The sequence below is a fragment of the Cyrtonyx montezumae genome, unplaced genomic scaffold, assembly GCF_038088225.1.
Source record: "Cyrtonyx montezumae isolate F1298 unplaced genomic scaffold, pur_monq_1.0 scaffold_13, whole genome shotgun sequence".
In the NCBI taxonomy this organism is placed as follows: domain Eukaryota; kingdom Metazoa; phylum Chordata; class Aves; order Galliformes; family Odontophoridae; genus Cyrtonyx; species Cyrtonyx montezumae.
The window spans coordinates 21,942,101-21,960,571 of NW_027071859.1; the positions used below are offsets into that span (position 1 = coordinate 21,942,101).

The 18,471-nt window shown below is 39.8% G+C and overlaps 1 protein-coding gene across 1 annotated transcript; it reads left to right on the forward strand.

Annotated features, from left to right (window-relative positions):
* The first annotated feature begins 140 nt into the window (after positions 1 to 140).
* FBXO9 (F-box protein 9) lies at positions 141 to 17,916 on the forward strand. The gene is made up of 13 exons (XM_065730801.1): positions 141 to 435; positions 3,172 to 3,249; positions 4,039 to 4,197; positions 4,585 to 4,642; positions 6,240 to 6,339; positions 7,471 to 7,601; positions 11,308 to 11,422; positions 11,986 to 12,104; positions 12,517 to 12,607; positions 13,575 to 13,670; positions 14,403 to 14,496; positions 15,383 to 15,537; positions 16,513 to 17,916. The coding sequence occupies exons 1-13, from the start codon at positions 433 to 435 to the stop codon at positions 16,619 to 16,621; spliced, it is 1,308 nt and encodes a 435-aa protein (XP_065586873.1). The 5' UTR covers positions 141 to 432; the 3' UTR covers positions 16,622 to 17,916.
* The last annotated feature ends 555 nt before the right edge of the window (positions 17,917 to 18,471 follow it).

Sequence of the window (18,471 nt, forward strand, 5' to 3'; positions counted from 1 at the left end):
GCCCGCAAGGCACTACAGCTCCCGGCAGGCCCCGCTCCTCCGCGCGGATTGGTCGAAGCGGCGGCCCACGTGGACAGCGCTTCCCAGCGAGCTCCGAGCCGAGCCGAGCCGAGCCGAGCCGAGCCGCTTCGGGCGGGTGGTCCCAGCGGGGTGGGTGGTCCCCTCCCGCGGCCGTTGCCTCGCAGCGGCCGTTGCCTCGCAGCGGCCGGCGCTCCGTGCCCCGCGGGTTTGCCCGTCCGCCGCTCGCGCTCCGCCTGCCCGTCGCTCGCCAGGAAGATGGCTGCCGTACGCCGGGCCCGCAGTTACTCCCGCTGCGTGGTGCGCTTCTCCGACCGAGAACTCTGCTAATTTCCCCCGCGGGGACGACGCGCGGGCCGAGCGGGGGGGAAGAAGGCCCCCGGGACGGGACGGCGCTGCCCGAGCGCCGGCAGCATGGTGAGCGGGCGGGGGGAGCGGCGCGGCACGGCCCGCCGCTGGGGGCTGCCCTGCCTTCTCTGTGCTGCCCTCCGCTGCCCCGGGGCCGCCTGGGCTCCTCGAGCGGCGTTTGCGGTTTAGCGGTGCTGGGTCCGGTGCCGCCCCTCCGGCAGCTGCCCCGCCTGGGCTCAGCTGTCTGTCGGCATCTCAGCCCTCCGGGTCACGCCTTTGGTGTCGTTCAGGAGCTCTTGAAGCTCCTTAACGCTGTGACTCAAAACTTGGTTTTGATCGTTGCGTTGATCCTACCGCGTAGGGAGAAAAAGCGAGTTGCTTCCTGGCTCTCGCAGGTCAGCTGTAGCTGCCGGACCTGTTTTGCAGTGTCATCTCTGCCGTGCAGTTCGGCCCGCGTTGAGCTGCTTCTGAGCTCAGCTTTGCTTTGCTGAAACGGTCTGACATCCTGAGCTGTAGCCTTGAGTCCTTAGGAAATGACTGTTGAGACAGCACACAGTTACTGACTGCAAGAGCTAATACCGACCTGTGCAAATAAGCTGCTCTGGTGTTTTGCAAGCGTTTTCTAAAGCTTTACAAACAAATTGCAGGCAGGGACTGTGCTGACTTCTTCGCTGTCTAGCTCAGATGTTGGCTGCTTCCATGTTGACCTTTTGGTTGCTTGGTTTGTTACTGCTTTTCTCATGGAAAAATCGCTTGAGCTGATCAGCACAGGGTGAGGATGGCTCACCTTTTAAGCAGGATATTGTTACTCGCTGTTAGATGTGACAGCTGACAAGTTGCAGGAGGAAGGCTGGCAGCATAAAGATGACCAGGATGGAATTTTATAACTAAGCAGTAGCTTCAGTACAGTGTTCTCTGAACTTCAAAAGCTACAACTATAGCTTACATTTTGTCAGACAGGGTGGAAGGAGCCAAGCTTGTCAAACTGAAGCCTGCCTTATATACTGTCTCAGGTGCTGCCTGTGTGTGGTGATGTTTGCTTTGGCAGTACATGTGCATTTGTTCATTTGTATTAGCAAAAGCGTGGGGGTTTTGCAGGTAATAAATAGCAGAGGGGTTGTTAGTAGAGACCATGCAGTAGCAGTGTGAGCTAATCACTGGTAAGTGTGGAGAAACTGTTGCTTGTGCTGCCACAGCTACCCGAAGCAAACCTTTCGTGTGAGACTTCAGCTCATGTATAACCTCAGCAGAGGATGTAATGATGAAAATCAAATGTGGGTCATTATGGGCTTTGTAATGCTTAAAGCTGTTGGGCTTTGCTCTAGGACTCTATAAGTGTGTTGTACTTTTTGTTTGAATTGAGAGCACGTTTAAGTTTTGAAGAGCATTTAATGATGTTAGAAGCGGTTGGTGCAGAACCACGACTGGTTTTTGACTGCAGTGGAAGAGATGTAGGTTGGCTGGAGCTGAGACAATGGGAAGGAGATCAGGACTCCTGAATAGTTAGGGGAACAAAGTCTATGAGTGCTAGGTAGACTTCATCCAGCTTCAAAACCTAAGTAATTCCAGTTCTTACCACAACTTGGCTTAGAATTTATGTATGTGCTTTATAGGTTAAAGCTTTTAGTGGGTGCGCCTTTTATGCTCAGGCAGATAGCGTGTTGGTTAGGTTTAGAAATAGCTCTACCAGTCTCTGCATTTTGTAAATAAAACCAGAGCTGCTGTGCCCAGGCTGAGAGTTGACTGGGCATAACTCAACTGTGTGCCAGAGGCGTTACATCTGTGCCCTGTGCAGGCAGAGATGGGCCTTCCTTGTGTCACCGCAGTGCTGCAATAGTGCCCTTGCTGGAAGGCAATTTCAGAGCTAGCTTGTTGTCTGGTTTTCTCTGTCCAGCATAGATGTAATCCCAGCGAGCTGTAGTACTGTGGAGATAGGACAGCTGTAACTCCTGCAGCATGGCCTGCCTGCAGTCCAACTCTGTTAGTTACTACTTGCTCAGCTGTAACTCTCTGGTACTTTGGAACATTGCTGTTTACCTGTTTCCTCCTCTGAAAAATCTTTGGTGTTACGGTGTATTTTTTTGATGGTGGCTTATTACTGATGCTCACAACATGTTTAATTTTAACAAGACCCTTGTTAGGTTGAAGGTCTTATTTAAAGTCTTACTTGTTTAGCTTATCTCATAGTAGTATTGTAAATAAAACCAGCTGTCACACTCTCATATTAGCTTCACTGCTTTTACATTAAGGTGTCTTCTTTGAATTTTCATTCATGATTCCTTGAGATTGCCCATGTTGTCCCATAATTTTCATAAAGCAGCTTTTTTCTTCTCTGAGAAATAATCTTTTCCTTCTTTCCAGAATACTAAACAAATCAAAACTATTGGTTCCCTTTACAATGAGAAGGTAGTGATTAATCTTAATTTTATACATGAAGCACACTACTACAGTACTAAAGCTTTGATCCAGTGTCTTGAGCACTGGGTGTTCTTAGCTGGGTATTGTGGCAGTGTGCTGATGTATGTGTGTCTTAACATAGTCTATATTGGGTTGATAGGGCTGAAGTGCAAAACAATGCACTGGGTTAACAGTGAAGTGCAAACAACACCAGTTAATTTAAGATGAGGTTTGATCATCAGTTAAGGCTGATCAGTGGGCATGAAGAGGTGAAGGTGGGAAGAGGTGTGGGTTGTTGTGTGTGGCGGTGTGGCTTTTTTCTTACGGGTAACCATAACAGCTGTGTGTTAGAGAAGTTCTGCTAGGACTTGGCAGACTCTGTAATCACACTGAACTGTTCTCTACTAGGCAGAAGCCGAAGAAGATTGTCACTCTGATTTGGTAAGAACTGATGACAATGAAAGATCTGGTGAAGCAAACCTTCAGGTATGTCTTGTATGCTAGAATTTTATCACAAACATAGCACTGTTGTATTCAAACTGTGCTGCTTGTACTCATTTGGTTACCACGTATTTGTTGATCATACATGCTTAATCTCTCTGCCCTTCCAAAAGGGAAGTAGTTGAATTTTGCATTGTGTTCCAAGAGCACAAATTGGATGCAAGTTCTCTGTACAGATGAAATTTCTGTCAGATTTGGAACTTCTTTGAAGAACTGTAGAAATCAGACAGCAATTTCTGTAAGGATTAAATTCAGGTTTAATTTGTCACTTTGTTCTGGAGCAGAAAGTTGATAAAAGCAGTCTGATAGAAAAGCACATTTTCTTACATTACTTGCTTTCTATGTAGCTGCTCTCCAGAAGCCTTGACAATTGCAACATTTAAAACATGACTTCAAAGATACTGGAAGAACACACGGCAAAAATGACTTGTCTTGTTTCATAGAGCATAATACATTTTTTCATTTTCATTTCATTTACAAAAATTACCTAAATTCTCTATTTTAAAGAACTTTTCTTCTGAGGTGGATGGTCCAGGTGGACAGTGCAGATGAAGGCATTTATTATGGAATGATACTGAACAAACATATGTGTACTTAAAAAAAAATAATCCACAAAACGATGGCTAGTTCTCCATGTCTAAACTGACTTTAAGACTTGTAAATATAAAGCATAATCTTGAAATTCTCTTTTGGGTCAGTATTATATTATCTCTGATTGGAAAGCCTACTGTCTGAATATGTGGTACTAACTGAGAATGTAATGTAATTTTGTAGGCAGAGCTGCAGATGTTCAGAGCTCAGTGGATGTTTGAGCTTGCCCCAGGTGTGAGTTCTAGTGGGTTGGAACCTCTGCCATGCAGAACATCATCAAGAGGACCTGGACTGAAGTCTGGAGATACCAAAGGGAAACAGGAGATAGCAAAAGAGGAGAAGGTACAAAAATACTTGTTTTCTGGCCCAGTGTTGAGTTGTATTTTCTCTTAATTTTTTTCAACTATATTTCAGTAGTCATATTTATTTCCTAAGATGAGGAATAACATAGACTATTTTTTGGCTTCTTTCCATCTCCTCAGTTCCTTTAGGAGCTGATAGCTTAATTATATATTTTTTAACTTGTTTGAATCTTTTTCTTTAAAAAAAAATGACGTAGAGATTGTTGTTTGGGAGTTTGTTTGCACTTGAATATGTCTTGGCATTTTATTAATGGAGGTATTTCATTCCTTGTAGGATAGAGTATGTAAGATGAAAATAATTCTAAGTCAAAAGACATTGCACTTGTATTTGCAGTGAACTTAACAAGTGTTCTTTGTAATTGTGCAGGCAAAAGAACTTTTCCTGAAGGCAGTGGAAGAAGAGCAAAATGGGGCCCTTTATGAAGGTAACAAGGAAGTCTGCAGAGAATGCCCTGGTTTATGTACAAAACTGCATGGTAACAGTCATCTTAAACGGAAGGCTAATCGTAATTTGAGAGCTCAGTTATTTGGATAAGCAAACAAAGTAGGTATGAGAAGAATCATTATATCACAGATCGAGTTGAAGCTAAAGGGTGTTCAAGGAAAGAATTTCTAGATTTTAGACAAAATGTGAGAGTATTTTGAAATGTAACAGCATTGCACTCAATGTTATGCACTCTTTCTCAGTTGAGTTTTATTTGTGACATAAAGAAACAAAACTGTACCTACACATACATCCTTATGAGACCTTAGTAACAAGGCCCTATATTAGACACAGACATCTGAGCGTGTGTTGGGACATCTGTTCCCAGTCCATGCTTCTGTTTGCTGACCTGGCCCAGTTCACCAGAACCCAGTGACATTTTAAGCCTGCGTCTGAAATCTGCTGATAGCTGACATTTGTGAGGCAGTCATGTGAAGCAGCTTCTTCCATGTTCAAGTGCGTTGCAGGCCTGGCTGTGAGATCAGATGTTGAAGTTGAGACTGATCTGTTCAGCTGAGGCTGCTGGTATTCCTCATCCTTGCCAGCCAGAGGCTACTCGTTGTCAGTCAGCAGTGCTGACATGTGCTCAAGGAAATAATGCTTATTTGCCCCAAACTCAGGCTTCTCAAACTTGTTAGAATAACCAAACTCACTGTTTGGTGTCAAGAGAAAATAGCCATCCTGTTACAGGTTGGGAATCATCACGTGGGAATATAGGACACGCAAATACATATGAATACATACATGATCTTAATATCAGTGTTTTTCCTTTTCCTATTTCTCTGCTCAACGTTTCTAAAATCTTTGGAGTGCTAAAGGCAGCCGTACTTCTGAATGCTGGATGAAGTCCCAGCTGTCATTTTTCCTCTCACATGCCATGATCTTTTGTTAGCTGCCTAACTTTTTGTACAGGCTGCATTCCCCCAGTCAGGTTCCTCACTCTCAGTGTTCTGAGTGGCTTGCTCCTGTGCCTTCTCTACTTTCCATGGTTGTACCACAGTAATGTTTGGTTTGAATCTGTTGTAGTTTTTTAAACATGCAACAGTATTTTTTGCCATCTTACTGTTGTAGTGTTATGTAGAGCTGAAGTGCCTGCACCATAATGGATATGTAACGTACATTTGCATCTTCTTTTGAACTATTTTTCACATATCTTTTGGTTACTTAAGACAGCAACGCCTAAAATCTTTTTGGCTTCTTTGAAAAACCTGTGCAACAAATGAAATCAAGACTTGGTAACATTTTGGTGTAGAATTTTGTATTCTCTGTCACTTATGAATTTTCTTTCAGCAGTTAAGGTAAATTTGTAAAAGATGAAAGATAGGAGATCTTTTTCTGATAAAGTAAATGAAGTTTTTAGTTTTGACAGTGTTAGATTTGTTTCCCTTCTGTACTGAATTTAAATTCAGTCAGTAGAGACTTACACAAAGGAGTTTTCTACTTCCTTTTCACACTTTGGCTAGAAGAAATCTCTGGTAAAATCTTTGCTTTGATAAGCTAGGATAGGCATCTTTTCAGTGTTATACTTTTGTTTTCAGCCATCAAGTTTTACCGTCTTGCCATGCAGCTTGTCCCTGACATAGAGTTTAAGATTCCCTATTCACGATCCCCAGATGGTGATGGAGTTGGAAAGAGGTGGTAAGTGTGAAAATTTGCTGAGTATGTAAGAGTATTTGAGACCTGAAAAAACAATTAATAGTATGCCCTGTAGCTACTGGGGCTCTGTCTGAGTCTTCAAAATAAAGGAAGGTTTTGGTTTAACATCTCGTCATGGATTTAGTTACAGCAGGCCCAAACGTGATTTCCTGTCCTGTACATTTTAAGACCCATTGGTATGTCTTGTTATTATTGGTGGGGCTTTATATTCTTAGCTCATTCTATTAAGCTTGTTTAGTGTAGATATTTAAGAAGTGACTGGAAGGTCATTTAGCAAGTATCTGTCCCAGGTCAAAGAAAGGAAGGTACTTTTTATGAGATTAAGGAAAATTGTATGGTTTGTGGTTACCTTGTGCAGGCAAACCTGCTTATTTTAAAGGATTCTATGATACATATACACACACACCTAAATGTAAATTGTATGTATTTTTGAATGTAGTAGTGTTATCTTTGTAATCCTTCAAGCTCACTGGTGGGTAGTAAGCATAATTTTTCTATTCTGGGCATCTTTTTCTCACTTCCCAAATAATTTACATCTGTTAATTTGAAAAAACAACATAGTTTTCCCAAAAGAAAATTTTCCTTATCGGTAAAAACCACTAGGGGTCACTCTTCGGTGAATAAAGCAGAAGTAGAAATAAGTAAACAATCCTTAGTTGCTTGCAGTACTTCACAGTGTGAGAGATATTTCTAAATATAACGTTCCGTCAGTGATTATGATTTATTTCCTATGTATGGCTTATATTAATTATAAGACAAATTAAAGAATAGGATTTGTCTTTTCATGGGATCAGGCAATCCTTCAGGGACTTGGCTTAAATGAGGGAGCTGTGAACTCTCAACTCTAACATGAGTCTGGAATAGTAATTAAACAAGGGAAAAAAGAGGCCATTACTATCATAGAATCGTTAAGGTTGAGAAAGATCTCTAAGATTAAGTCCAACTATCAACCTAACAGCACCACGAACACTCTTGGATGGATTGAAAGGATTGCTGTAGCTGTTTTATTGTATGATAAAATGAAATTAATGTTGAAGATGGATTGATGACAAGGTAAGGACATTTGTTGTTGTGTTTTGTCCAATATCACAGTGTTGGCGTTCCCTTTTTTAGTGCTGAGGATATTGAAGAGGATAGCAAAATGGCTGATCTCCTGTCAGATTTCCAGCAGCAGTTAACTCTCCAGGAGTCTTCTGTCAAACTTTGTCAGCCTGAGCTTGATGTGAACCAGACCCATATCTCAGGTATGAGTTAAGGACTGTGAATGTTCAGAGGAAGACATTCTAAGGATGTTTCATTATCTTTTTGAAAGACATTTATCTGTTTCATTCTGAAGGTACTTTTAAGTGAACACAGTATCTCTTTACTTATCTTTATAGTTAGATGCAAAGCCATGCATGATAAATGTATCTTAGTCCCACAACTTTTTTATGTAGTGCTTCTAATACAGTTTTTCTGGACTAAGAAAGAGTATTGCTAAAGTAATAACTTCCAGAAATCAGCTTACTTCAGTAAGTTTTTTCTACTTTGACATGCTGAATTTTTTTTCTGGTTTGTGGATTTTCTTTGTTTATTTGTTTTAGTTTGCACTTATTTATTCTAATCATGAAGTGTAAGAAAGAGACAATTATTTGTGAAGGGGTGTATGTTTTGTGTTTTTATCTGTCTCTATCAGATTCTTTACAGCAAATGATTTTGTGTTCAGCAAAACCACGTAACAGTTAGAAGGGCTTTTGAAGGTTAATGATTTTCAGTGCTGCAACTAAAGGATAGTCATCCTGAGACTTCCTTACGAGATATACATGCTCTCTACAGTTTATAAGTTGTGAACTGTCTTAAAATCAGTGCCTTCAAAACATATGCTTTGCACCTACAGTTATCAGTTGTTCTTGGAAATCTGTTCTGCTTAAGGAAGAAAAATAAATATATCAGTCTGCTGAAATAAAAACAAAAAATGAGATTTCTTATTTGTAACAAGTGTGGCACTGTATGCTTGGGAATCAAAGTTTTGGGTTTTTTTTTTTTTTTGTGAGTAAAGTCAAGGTATTGTAGATCATTACTATAAAATGGTCTCAGGACACATCATCTTTTAACACTGATCTTCATAAGTTCATAAGGTTGGAAAGGACCTATAAGATCATCTAGTCCAACCATCCTCCTATCACTATCCCTACCCAACTACTAAATCAAATCCCTTAGCACCTCATCTAAACGCTTCTTGAACAGCGCTAGGGATGGTGCCTCAACCACCTCCCTAGGCAGGCCATTCCAGTGCCTGACCACTCTTTCAGAAAAAAAATGTTTCCTCAGGTCTAATCTAAATCTTCCCCTGCGCAACTTGTGGCCATTCCCTCTCGTCCTGTCATTACTTATCAGGGAGAAGAGGCCCACCCCCTCCTCACCACAACCCCCCTTCAGGAAGTGGTAGAGTGCAATAAGGTCTCCTCTGAGCCTCCTCTTCTCCAGACTAAACAATCCCAGCTCCCTCAGCCGCTCCTCATAAGACTTGTGCTCCAGATCCCTCACCAGTTTTGTTGCCCTTCTCTGAACACGCTCCAGGGCCTCAATGTCCTTCTTGTAGTGAGGGGCCCAAAACTGAACACAGTACTCGAGGTGCGGCCATACCAGAGCTGAGTACAGGGGGATGATCACCTCCCTGCTCCTGCTGGCTACACTATTTCTAATACAGGCCAGGATGCTGTTGGCCTTCTTGGCCACCTGGGCACACTGCCGGCTCATGTTGAGCCGAGCATCAACCAACACCCCCAGGTCCTTTTCCTCTCTACATTCTTCAAGCCATTCTGCCCCAAGCCTATGGCATTGCATGGGGTTATTGTGGCCAAAGTGCAGGACCCGGCACTTGGTCTTATTGAACCTCATCCCATTGAGCTCAGCCCAGCTGTTCAGCCTATCCAAATCCCTCTGAAGGGCCTCCCTACCCTCAGGCAGTTTGACACATCCTCCCAACTTTGTGTCATCTGCAAACTTACTGAGGGTACACTCAATTCCTTCATCTAGGTCATCAATAAAGATATTAAACAAGATGGGCCCCAAAACTGACCCTTGGGGGAAAATCTTAATCTTTCTGATTTTATTATTTCCCTTTCTGGCAGTCCTGTGCATTATTTCCCACATCTGTGTTTTGTGATACAGTGAAAACTGTTAATTCGTGATATCTGCTGTAGAATTTGGTAGGCTGGAGAGGATTCCTATTGATCGTCCCAGTAGTACAATAGTCACAGATTTCAGCAGTCAAAGGAAAATCAAAACATGAAGCAACATATTTAAAACAACCGATTCCCTTTCTTCTGTTATATTTTTCATTTTATTAGCCCTCATAGTCTTATAACATTGATTAACTTTAGTACAGGACAGGGTTAGTCCTCTGACACATAACAGAAATAGTGAAGGAAAGTAAGATTATTTGTTGGGGAGTGACTTTCCTTTGTATGTTGTTTTTGAGATTGTTGTTACATGGGTAAAGCTTAGGACTTGGCATTCTTCACCAGCAAGATTTTCCTACAGGGTGTGCCCAGTATCTGAAACAGGGTCTTAACAATCCTTAATTCACTAGAAACTTGGAAGGGTGGGTGATGAAGAGATAATCAAAGGCTTTACTGGTGAGTGGAAGGTGTTTACCTGTTAGTGCTGCTAACAGAATGTTAAGCCTTTGTATCTCCTATTTGTCTGCTGAAGGGCTGATGAATTGCCAGAAACTGTTTTGTCCCTTGAAGTAATATATGCATCTGCACATCTTTTGTTTATAAGTGGAACATGAATTTAATGATCACAAATACAAGCAACACTGTAAATTCGTGAGTACTCCATAGTGAAACATGATCAATTCAGATTCATAAAATGAGGGGATGTGTATTAAATGAGTACAAAAACTGTTGCCCTAATGAGGTGTTATTTTTAATCATGTCAGTATTCTGAAATAGAAAACTTGGTTTTATCAATTTTTGTAGTAAAGACAGTCTCCTTGGACTTCCACACATTTTTCATGCTGTAGTAAGCATGTTTTTACAGTAGATGTCAAAATGTTAGTAAACTGTGGTCTCAACCCTGGTATTTACAGCTGGTTACTGTTTAATGTGCCTTTGTGCTTCAGCTATTATTTTCTTCATTTGATCTCAAAGCTGTTATACTGAGTAAAGTCATTGAGTCTCTTGTGGGCATGGTATTACAGGTCAAGCCATAGGCTCCAGAAAGCAGCACTTGTTGAAAGTAAGTGAAGATGATAGAAGATTAGTACACAAGAGAATATGCAAGCAAGCAAAATAGAGAAAACTCAGGAAGGCAGAAAGTTATGAGAGAGAATTTTGGCTGCATTTCCTAGGGCACTCTCACTGAACTTCTAATTCTAGGAAAAGTATCATATGATCTTTTGAAGCTTTGATGATGACTTTCATCATTTTGTATTACATTTTTAAAGTTTTTAAACACAGCCATAACATTTTTGATGACTGGACCTGTACCACAAAATGTAGAGTGGTGTAGTACAGATTTCACAGTTAACAGGTTGCTCTTAGGATTTTCTCTCCAATACTGAACCTGATTTGAGCTTGTCATACAGAAGAACAGTATGTACTGCAGTGTTGCACATTAGGTCAGTTTGAAGAAAACACAAATGCTGCATAAGTACAGTGTATCTGTGGAAATTTTGTTATGACACCTCAGAATTGTAGCACTAGAATTGTCGCTATGCTTTATCCTATTGTTTTTTCCATAATTCACTTAACTCCTGATAATTTTTTCATTCTCTTGATTTCTTTTTTCTAATGCATAATAATTTCCTTATTAAAAATGTTTTTGATAGCATCCTTGGCATTTGACTAGCATGTGGAAGAGTAAGGTTGCGTTTTTATTTTTGTGGAGTGTCAAAACATCAGTTACTGAATTATAGATTTACACATCAGCATCTAACCAGAAATTCTGATCTATTTGCAGCATTGCCTCTGGAGGTATTAATGTACATTTTCCGATGGGTGGTTTCGAGTGACTTGGACCTGAGATCATTAGAGCAATTATCTCTTGTTTGTCGAGGATTTTACATTTGTGCCAGGTATCGTAAATAAGCTACCTACAGTGAAGCTTCTCTCTGTTCTAAGAAAGATAAGAACTTTTTATTCACAGCACTTTGTAGGCTGTATGTAGAGATACAGAAAACTTTCTCATATGGATTTAATCTACTGGAGAAATTGGGTTGTTGTTGGGGTTGTTTTTTTTGGTTTTGCATTTTAGCCATCTAATGTATAGAACCATGTCATGCTTTTTCTTCCCAAGGAAAGTTCTACGTTATGTTGCTCACAGTGCTCACCAGATTTGCAGTATGCCAGTAATGAGTATCTTACAAGGGCTGCTCTGAAAGTACTTCCTCTTATTTTGGACGTTGTGTTGGCCTGTGATGTCAGGGCCAGATGTTGGTGGTATGGCAGTGGACAGTGAACCTTTGTGCCAATATCCTGTGCCATTTTGGTGCCACATGACAGATGGCAGCAGGAGTTCAAGAAGGTTTCTTTAAATTGCATTCAAACAAAGAATGGAGTTTGTTGCTCTTTTATATAAAAGATAAGGTTTGCAATAAAGTTTTGAGTGATGAGCTTTTTTCCCTCATTTTTTTTCCAGAGATCCTGAAATCTGGCATCAAGTCTGTTTGAAAGTATGGGGTAGGAGCTGCAATAAGCTTGTTCCATATTCCTCCTGGAGGGAAATGTTTTTGGAAAGGCCTCGTGTTCGATTTGATGGTGAGGTGTTGTTTTTTTTTGGGGAACAGATTTTTGTTATTACTTGTAACTGTGACAGAGGCAGTCAGATGGGTTTTATATTTATGATCTTGTTAGACTTATTCTGAATTTATTGGGGCTGCCTGGATGTGATCCTGAGCAATCTGCTCTAGGTGCTGCTACTTGAACATGGGGTTTGGACCAGGTGACCTTCAGAGGTCCCTGCCAACCTGAGCCAGTCTATGATTCTGAATTGGGCTTTTGAATCTCTAGACTATTTGTAAAGGCAAGAGGAATATCTAAGGAACTAAAATAGAAACTTGTGTATTTTAGTAAGTAAAATAAATTCAAAGTTTTCGATTACTGTTTTTTAATCTTAAGAATTCTGTGTGCTTCATTTTTGTTCATATACCTTTTTCCTTCATTTCTATAGGTGTATATATCAGCAAGACAACATACATACGCCAAGGAGAACAATCTCTTGATGGTTTCTATAGAGCGTGGCACCAAGTGGAATATTACAGGTAGAACTGTAGTACAATGAGTGAGTGAAATGTTTCTCTCTCTTAAGTTCTTGAAATCCAGCCCTTGATAACCCAAACATTAATAAGTCTGTAAATCCCAGTGGAAGATTACTCTGTGTAAAGCTATATATAAATACTTTGAGAATAGGTCTTAAGAAATAGGATTTATTGCAGTAATTAGAGGTGAGTTTATAAACATATTTCATCTGCAGTTATACTCTTTCTTGTGAATAAGAATTAAACAACAACAATGCTATATATCATCCACAGATTTCTTTCCCAAGATTTTTTACTTTACATTTCTGAAATACTAATCCATTTTAGGAAAGGGAATGCAAGTGATTATGCAGGAATTGTTTTTTAACTCATTTTTAGCCAATTAAAGTAATCAAGAGGCTGGGCTTTCCCAGTGTGCTGTAAATATGTTTGTTCCTCTGGCTGTTTTTCTGTTGTCCTTCATCCTGATGTTCACCAGTCTTATTGTGCCATTCTGCTGTCCCTTCTGAGGCTGGAAACTGTTAATAGAAATTGATGAATCTCTTAGCTATTTACAGAGTCTTACAAACATCAAACAAGGTGGAATATGAGTATGGTAAAAGTTGTTCAGATCCTGGAACCTGAAAAAGATCACATGATGTTGTCCGTTCAGTACTAACACTGTAATTGAGATTTTATAGCATATGTCTTAAAGTGTTGCTGGGGGAGAAACTTAAGCTGGGGTCAGGTTTGTCTCAGGGTAGCGTGTTTGCTTTATTGAGAAGTGGCAGAATTTGTCTTTTTGCATAATTCTTCATACCGTAGTCTTTTAACCTTCATAGCTATATTTTTTTCTGGTCTCTTCTGCTCCATTGTACGAAGAAATAAATTTGGAAATCTGATTTCCTATAAAGTTTTATATTCTTCTGTGATGTGCTCTGATTTAAAATAATCAAATCTGTAGTTACATTGTGTGATTTTATTTTTTCAGGTATTTGAGATTCTTTCCAGATGGTCAAGTTATGATGCTTACAACCCCTGAAGATCCGCAGTCTATTGTTCCTCGCTTACGGACTAAAAATACAAGGTTAGTGAAAAAATTACTGGTTTATACTTTTCCCATTGCTTTTTCCCTGTCACTTTCTGTTTGCTTTTGTCTCTGTTTCTGTATTTGTGCTTAGCAAAGTGAGAATAAAGCTGTTAACAATGTTCTCGTTGAGTGAGAGCTACTGAGAACTGCAATAAGTTCTGATCTTCGTGCCAAGATATCTTTCATTTTGAACTCCTGGTATTGTAGTTAGATTGCAGGCTATTGATTTAAAACTTAGAAAGGAAGTAGATGAAAAAATACTGAAATCACCAATCTAACAACATTTACTTTTAAAGATACTATTTTGTTAGTACTTGCTTTCTTGCACTTCCTTGACTGCATGGAGTATAGGAAAGGCTTTGGTGGGATTTGACCAAGGTTTTGCTTGATTTCTTGCTGGTGTTTGCATGAATATAGATAATTGTTTGGGACTTTGGAACAGGCTTGAGCTGCTCACCAGAAATCTGAAAATATTTAACAGTACCCAAGATGGAAGAGTAAAAATTAGTTGTATGTATGACAATTTAAAAGTATCTTCCCAAAATGTTTTCTACATTTCATAACGTAAGTGAGCTTGATATTTTCTGAATGCGAACAGAAATGTTTCCTTGACTATTAAATGTATTCTTCTTTCTGTTTCTGATGTTTGCATTATGAGTTGAAGGCAGTTGAAGTGTCTGGACATGAAACATCTTTGTCCTTGATACTATCCTCCTCTTAACCTTTCAGAATGGATGCAATCTTGCTTGGTCATTATCGCCTTTCCCAGGAAACAGACAATCAAACCAAAGTATTTGCTGTAATAATGAAGAAAAAAGAAGAGGTAGGTTTCAAAATAGGTTAGAGAAAAATGTTTAGAGAGGGCTTTGTAGTAAGGTTTTTCTCAATATGAATATTTTAAGGCACCTGAAAATTAGCATTACGGATGTGGAAAAAGGGTTGAAAAATGAGTTTCATGTTTAAATATCATAAGAATAATGACATAACTAAGTCTGGGCATTTATATTACCCTTTTTTCCCCTTCAAATCTGTAACATAATCTTTGTAAATTTTTGTAATGATCTTTGGACATAAGGAAAAACTTTTTCTCTCAGAGTGTGGTCAGGCACTGGGGTGGCCTGTCCAGTGAGGTGGTGGAGTCGCTGTCCCTGGCAGTGTTCAAGAGGCATCTGGATGAGGAGCTACAAGATATGGTTTAGTGCTTGTGGTAGCAATGGTAATGGGTGGATGGGTGGGCAAGATGATCTTGTAGGTCCTTTCCAACCTTTTGATTCTACAATTCTATGATTCAGTCATTACTAAGGCAGATAAATAGTTGGTTCACATTTCAGCAGTGGTTTTTCTCCCTTAGACTTAATTACTATTGGTGTTCCTGTTAGGTAGCTTTTAACAAACAGGAGGGAAGAGTGGAAGAGCTCAGTATCTGAAATTTGATTGTGTTTACATTCTGTAGCTTTAAACAAAACTAAATTAGGTAGAAGTGTTACCATACATTACAATGAGTTTGCATAATTGGGTGGTGTCCTCCATCCTTACCTTTCTATTGAAAACTCAGTCTATTATCAGCATCAAAATTGATGTATTTTAAAGGAAAACCAGCACTTGCTTTTGAGGGTTTAACAATCTGACATCATACTTACTTCATCCTGGTGATAAGTAGTTGCTCCTCATGTTCTTTCTATGTCACAAAGCCTTTTTTCTTTGTACAGAAACCAGTTGACTACCACAAATATAGGTATTTCCGTCGTGTTCCGGTACAAGAGACAGAACATAGTTTTCATGTAGGACTTCAGTTGTGCTCCAGTGGGCGCCAGAGGTTCAACAAACTTGTTTGGATCCATCATTCTTGTCACATAACTTACAAGTAAGTAAATGCAGAATAAGATCAGAGAGGGGTACTTAATTGTAGAAATACATGTGACAGGAATTCGCCCAGTGCTCAGTTTAAGAAATATAATTTCATGACACATGAGGGTCTGACAGAAAAATGTCTTGGGAAGAGTAACTGGTCTTGAATTGTTAAAATGTAATGAGTTTTACTTTAAGAAATCCCAAGGTTTGAGTAAATTCTTCCCTAATGGTATGGGAAGTACACTGAGTAGTAGAACTGCAGTATTTTAGTCAGTTAAAGGATCTGTGCAGTATTGGAAAGATATCAGGACTGAGTCAGAGTTGAATGACTTCAGAGTGATGCCGTTAAAAGGGTGCAGGAAAGAAATAATAAGGTCTGCTTTTTTTTCCTTTGTGAATGCATAGAAATGCTTCAGAAGGTACCATTATGTGAGAGTCTCTGAGCCCACTGTGTGAGCAATGTGGTGCCTTGCTCACATTCTGCTTTATATGCTAGTGTGTTGGTGTCCTTGTGAAACTAGAATGGAGTATGAACCACAGCTAGGAGGACACATGCTTCCTGTTATTAATGTTTAAAAATACCTGTGGGTTTTTTTTTTGTTGTCTCTTCTTCCGTTGTAAGCAATACAAAGTAAGAGCAAAAAGTTTCCTGTATTTTGAATTCATGGTTCTAACTGAAACAAATGAAAGGGGATGTTTTACTTTAAGATTTGGTGACTTCAGTGATATCCTGCACTACTTCAAGTTTCAGAATGAGCAATAAGGAAGTCACCTTCCCCTTCCTGCTTTTACTATTAAAGTTTGCATAAAGGTGTATTCTGCATGGTATGGTCTAGCCATAGTTTGGTTTCAGAATGTGGTGGTGTGAAGGAGGCTTACATTCCAACTGCACTTTGCTGCACATGCTCAACTGTGGATAGTGACTGCATAACTGAGGGAGTTAAACTGCAGCTTGTGCCTGATGTAACTTTTACTGTGCTCTTTGCAGATCCACTGGTGAGACAGCAGTTACTACTTTTGACATTGACAAGATGTACACCCCTTTGTTCTTTGCACGAGTGAAGAGTTACACTGCATTTTCAGAAAAGCCTCTCTGAGAAACACCTTTTCCTCTCACAAGTCATGCATGAATAAAAGTTTGTAGCCAATGAGCACTTAAGTTATAAATGTGTATATATTTGGAGCATTTTAAAATTCTGGGGTTGTTTTTTTTTTTTGTCTGTTTGTTTTTTGAAGGCATTGTTGTTCTCTTTGGTTATGACCGGCTGGGGTTTTTTTCTGAGATCAGGCTTCTCAGTACTGAACACCTTTACTTTGTGACAAGAATTTGGTAACCAAGTTTTTATTTTTTTTAAACAGATTTTATAAATCAGTCTACTCAGAATGTGAGTCTTCATCTCACTGGACACTGCTCTATCCAAAAGGAATTGCCATAGGAAATTATCATTGTCCATGGGACAGTGTTTGTGGTCTCAGGTGAAGACTTGAAATGTGAATGGGAGAAGGTTGTCTTCTGTCTGTTAAACTGTGTGACTTAAAATAACTTCAAATAAATGTTCTCTTTAAATTAAATTAATTTTGTTTGCCTTCAAGATCTGGCATTATATCAACATCAACCTTAAGAAAAAACAATCGGGGCAGGCAGTCACGAAGTATAACATTTCAATGCAGAGGTGCATCCCCACCAATGCAATGATGCCAGTTGATTATAGTAAGTAATTTGATCTTTATACGAGTTTGTGGAGCCTGCCTTCTCAACAGCATGGACATAAAAAGGAGAGGGTTGTGGGCAGTGACTAGAAGTTGTTCTCTTCTAGTAGGATGAGTTGGCAGGGTACGTGGCTCTGCTTGGGGAGCGTCACAGTGCAATGGTAAAATGCTTGTGTGTGTTGCTTGTGCATTGGCAGGGTCTGATTGCACAAGCAGGCAGAGCTCGCTTGAACGTGTTTGTAACATGCTATAATCCTTCATCTAACCTTGCTACAGATGCTGTAAATCCTTTGAGCATTTGTTGTACTAAGATAAATTCTGAGGCTGCTGTAGATGTTCAGGTGCTGTGTACTGCTAATCATGAAGTGTACCTTGAGATTTGGTGCAGGTACTGTATGCTGCTTCTCCTGCATATATTGCTTGGGGGTGTAGTGCAGACACTGTTACACTGCTTATATCATATGTGTCTCAGATTCTGAAAGAATTGAAGCTTTTAGTGTAGTTTTTTTTTAAGCCATTTTGCATAATCTACCTTTGAACATCTCATTTCAAAATACTGACCTGGACTTGAGGACTAAAGTGTGAAAGAGATGTGGGAAGAACTATACTTGTTCCATAATTTATAAAGTGTATCTTTGCAAGGAGTTACACAATTAAAGTACATCAATAAAACATGATTTTGAAACACACAGTCTCTTGCAGTTTCTTATTTTGTCGAGAAGTCATTATTTTCACACAGTGAAGGATTACTTAGGAGTTGCTGTGTGTGAACTACCTGCAGAGGTGCTGTCAGATACCTGAGTTCTGGATAAGGGTGCTTATAGCTACAACTTCATGCTTTTTCTACATTGTCTAGTAAGACTTTGCCAGCAGCCCTTGTTTGGCCTATGTCCTTGGATTATAAAGGCTGCAGTCGCACTATTACTTCATACTTCATGTTAATTCAGTGCATTATATTTTCGTTATTGAATGGAAAATGGCTGCTTAGTATGTCAGCTTTGTGTTTTGAAGATAAGTAATGAAATATCAACGGGCTTGTGAGCAGAGATTGCTAGTTGATTCCACTTCTGTTGATGATGATAAAGGTCAGATTCTTTCTGCTGAGAAAAGTCAAAAGCCTTTCTGATGTGAATCAAAAGATGATAGCAATTATTAATTATGTCCAGTACCAAGCTAAGTGTAATTGAGCTATCCTTTCAGTCCAAAGCCCTCCTTATACCAAAACTTCTGAGCTTCT

Coding starts and splice junctions, on each gene's coding strand:
- FBXO9 (XM_065730801.1), top strand. Junction 12,608..13,574: donor CACCAAGTGGAATATTACAG/GTAGAACTGTAG, acceptor TTATTTTTTCAG/GTATTTGAGATTCTTTCCAG. Junction 15,538..16,512: donor TCTTGTCACATAACTTACAA/GTAAGTAAATGC, acceptor TGCTCTTTGCAG/ATCCACTGGTGAGACAGCAG.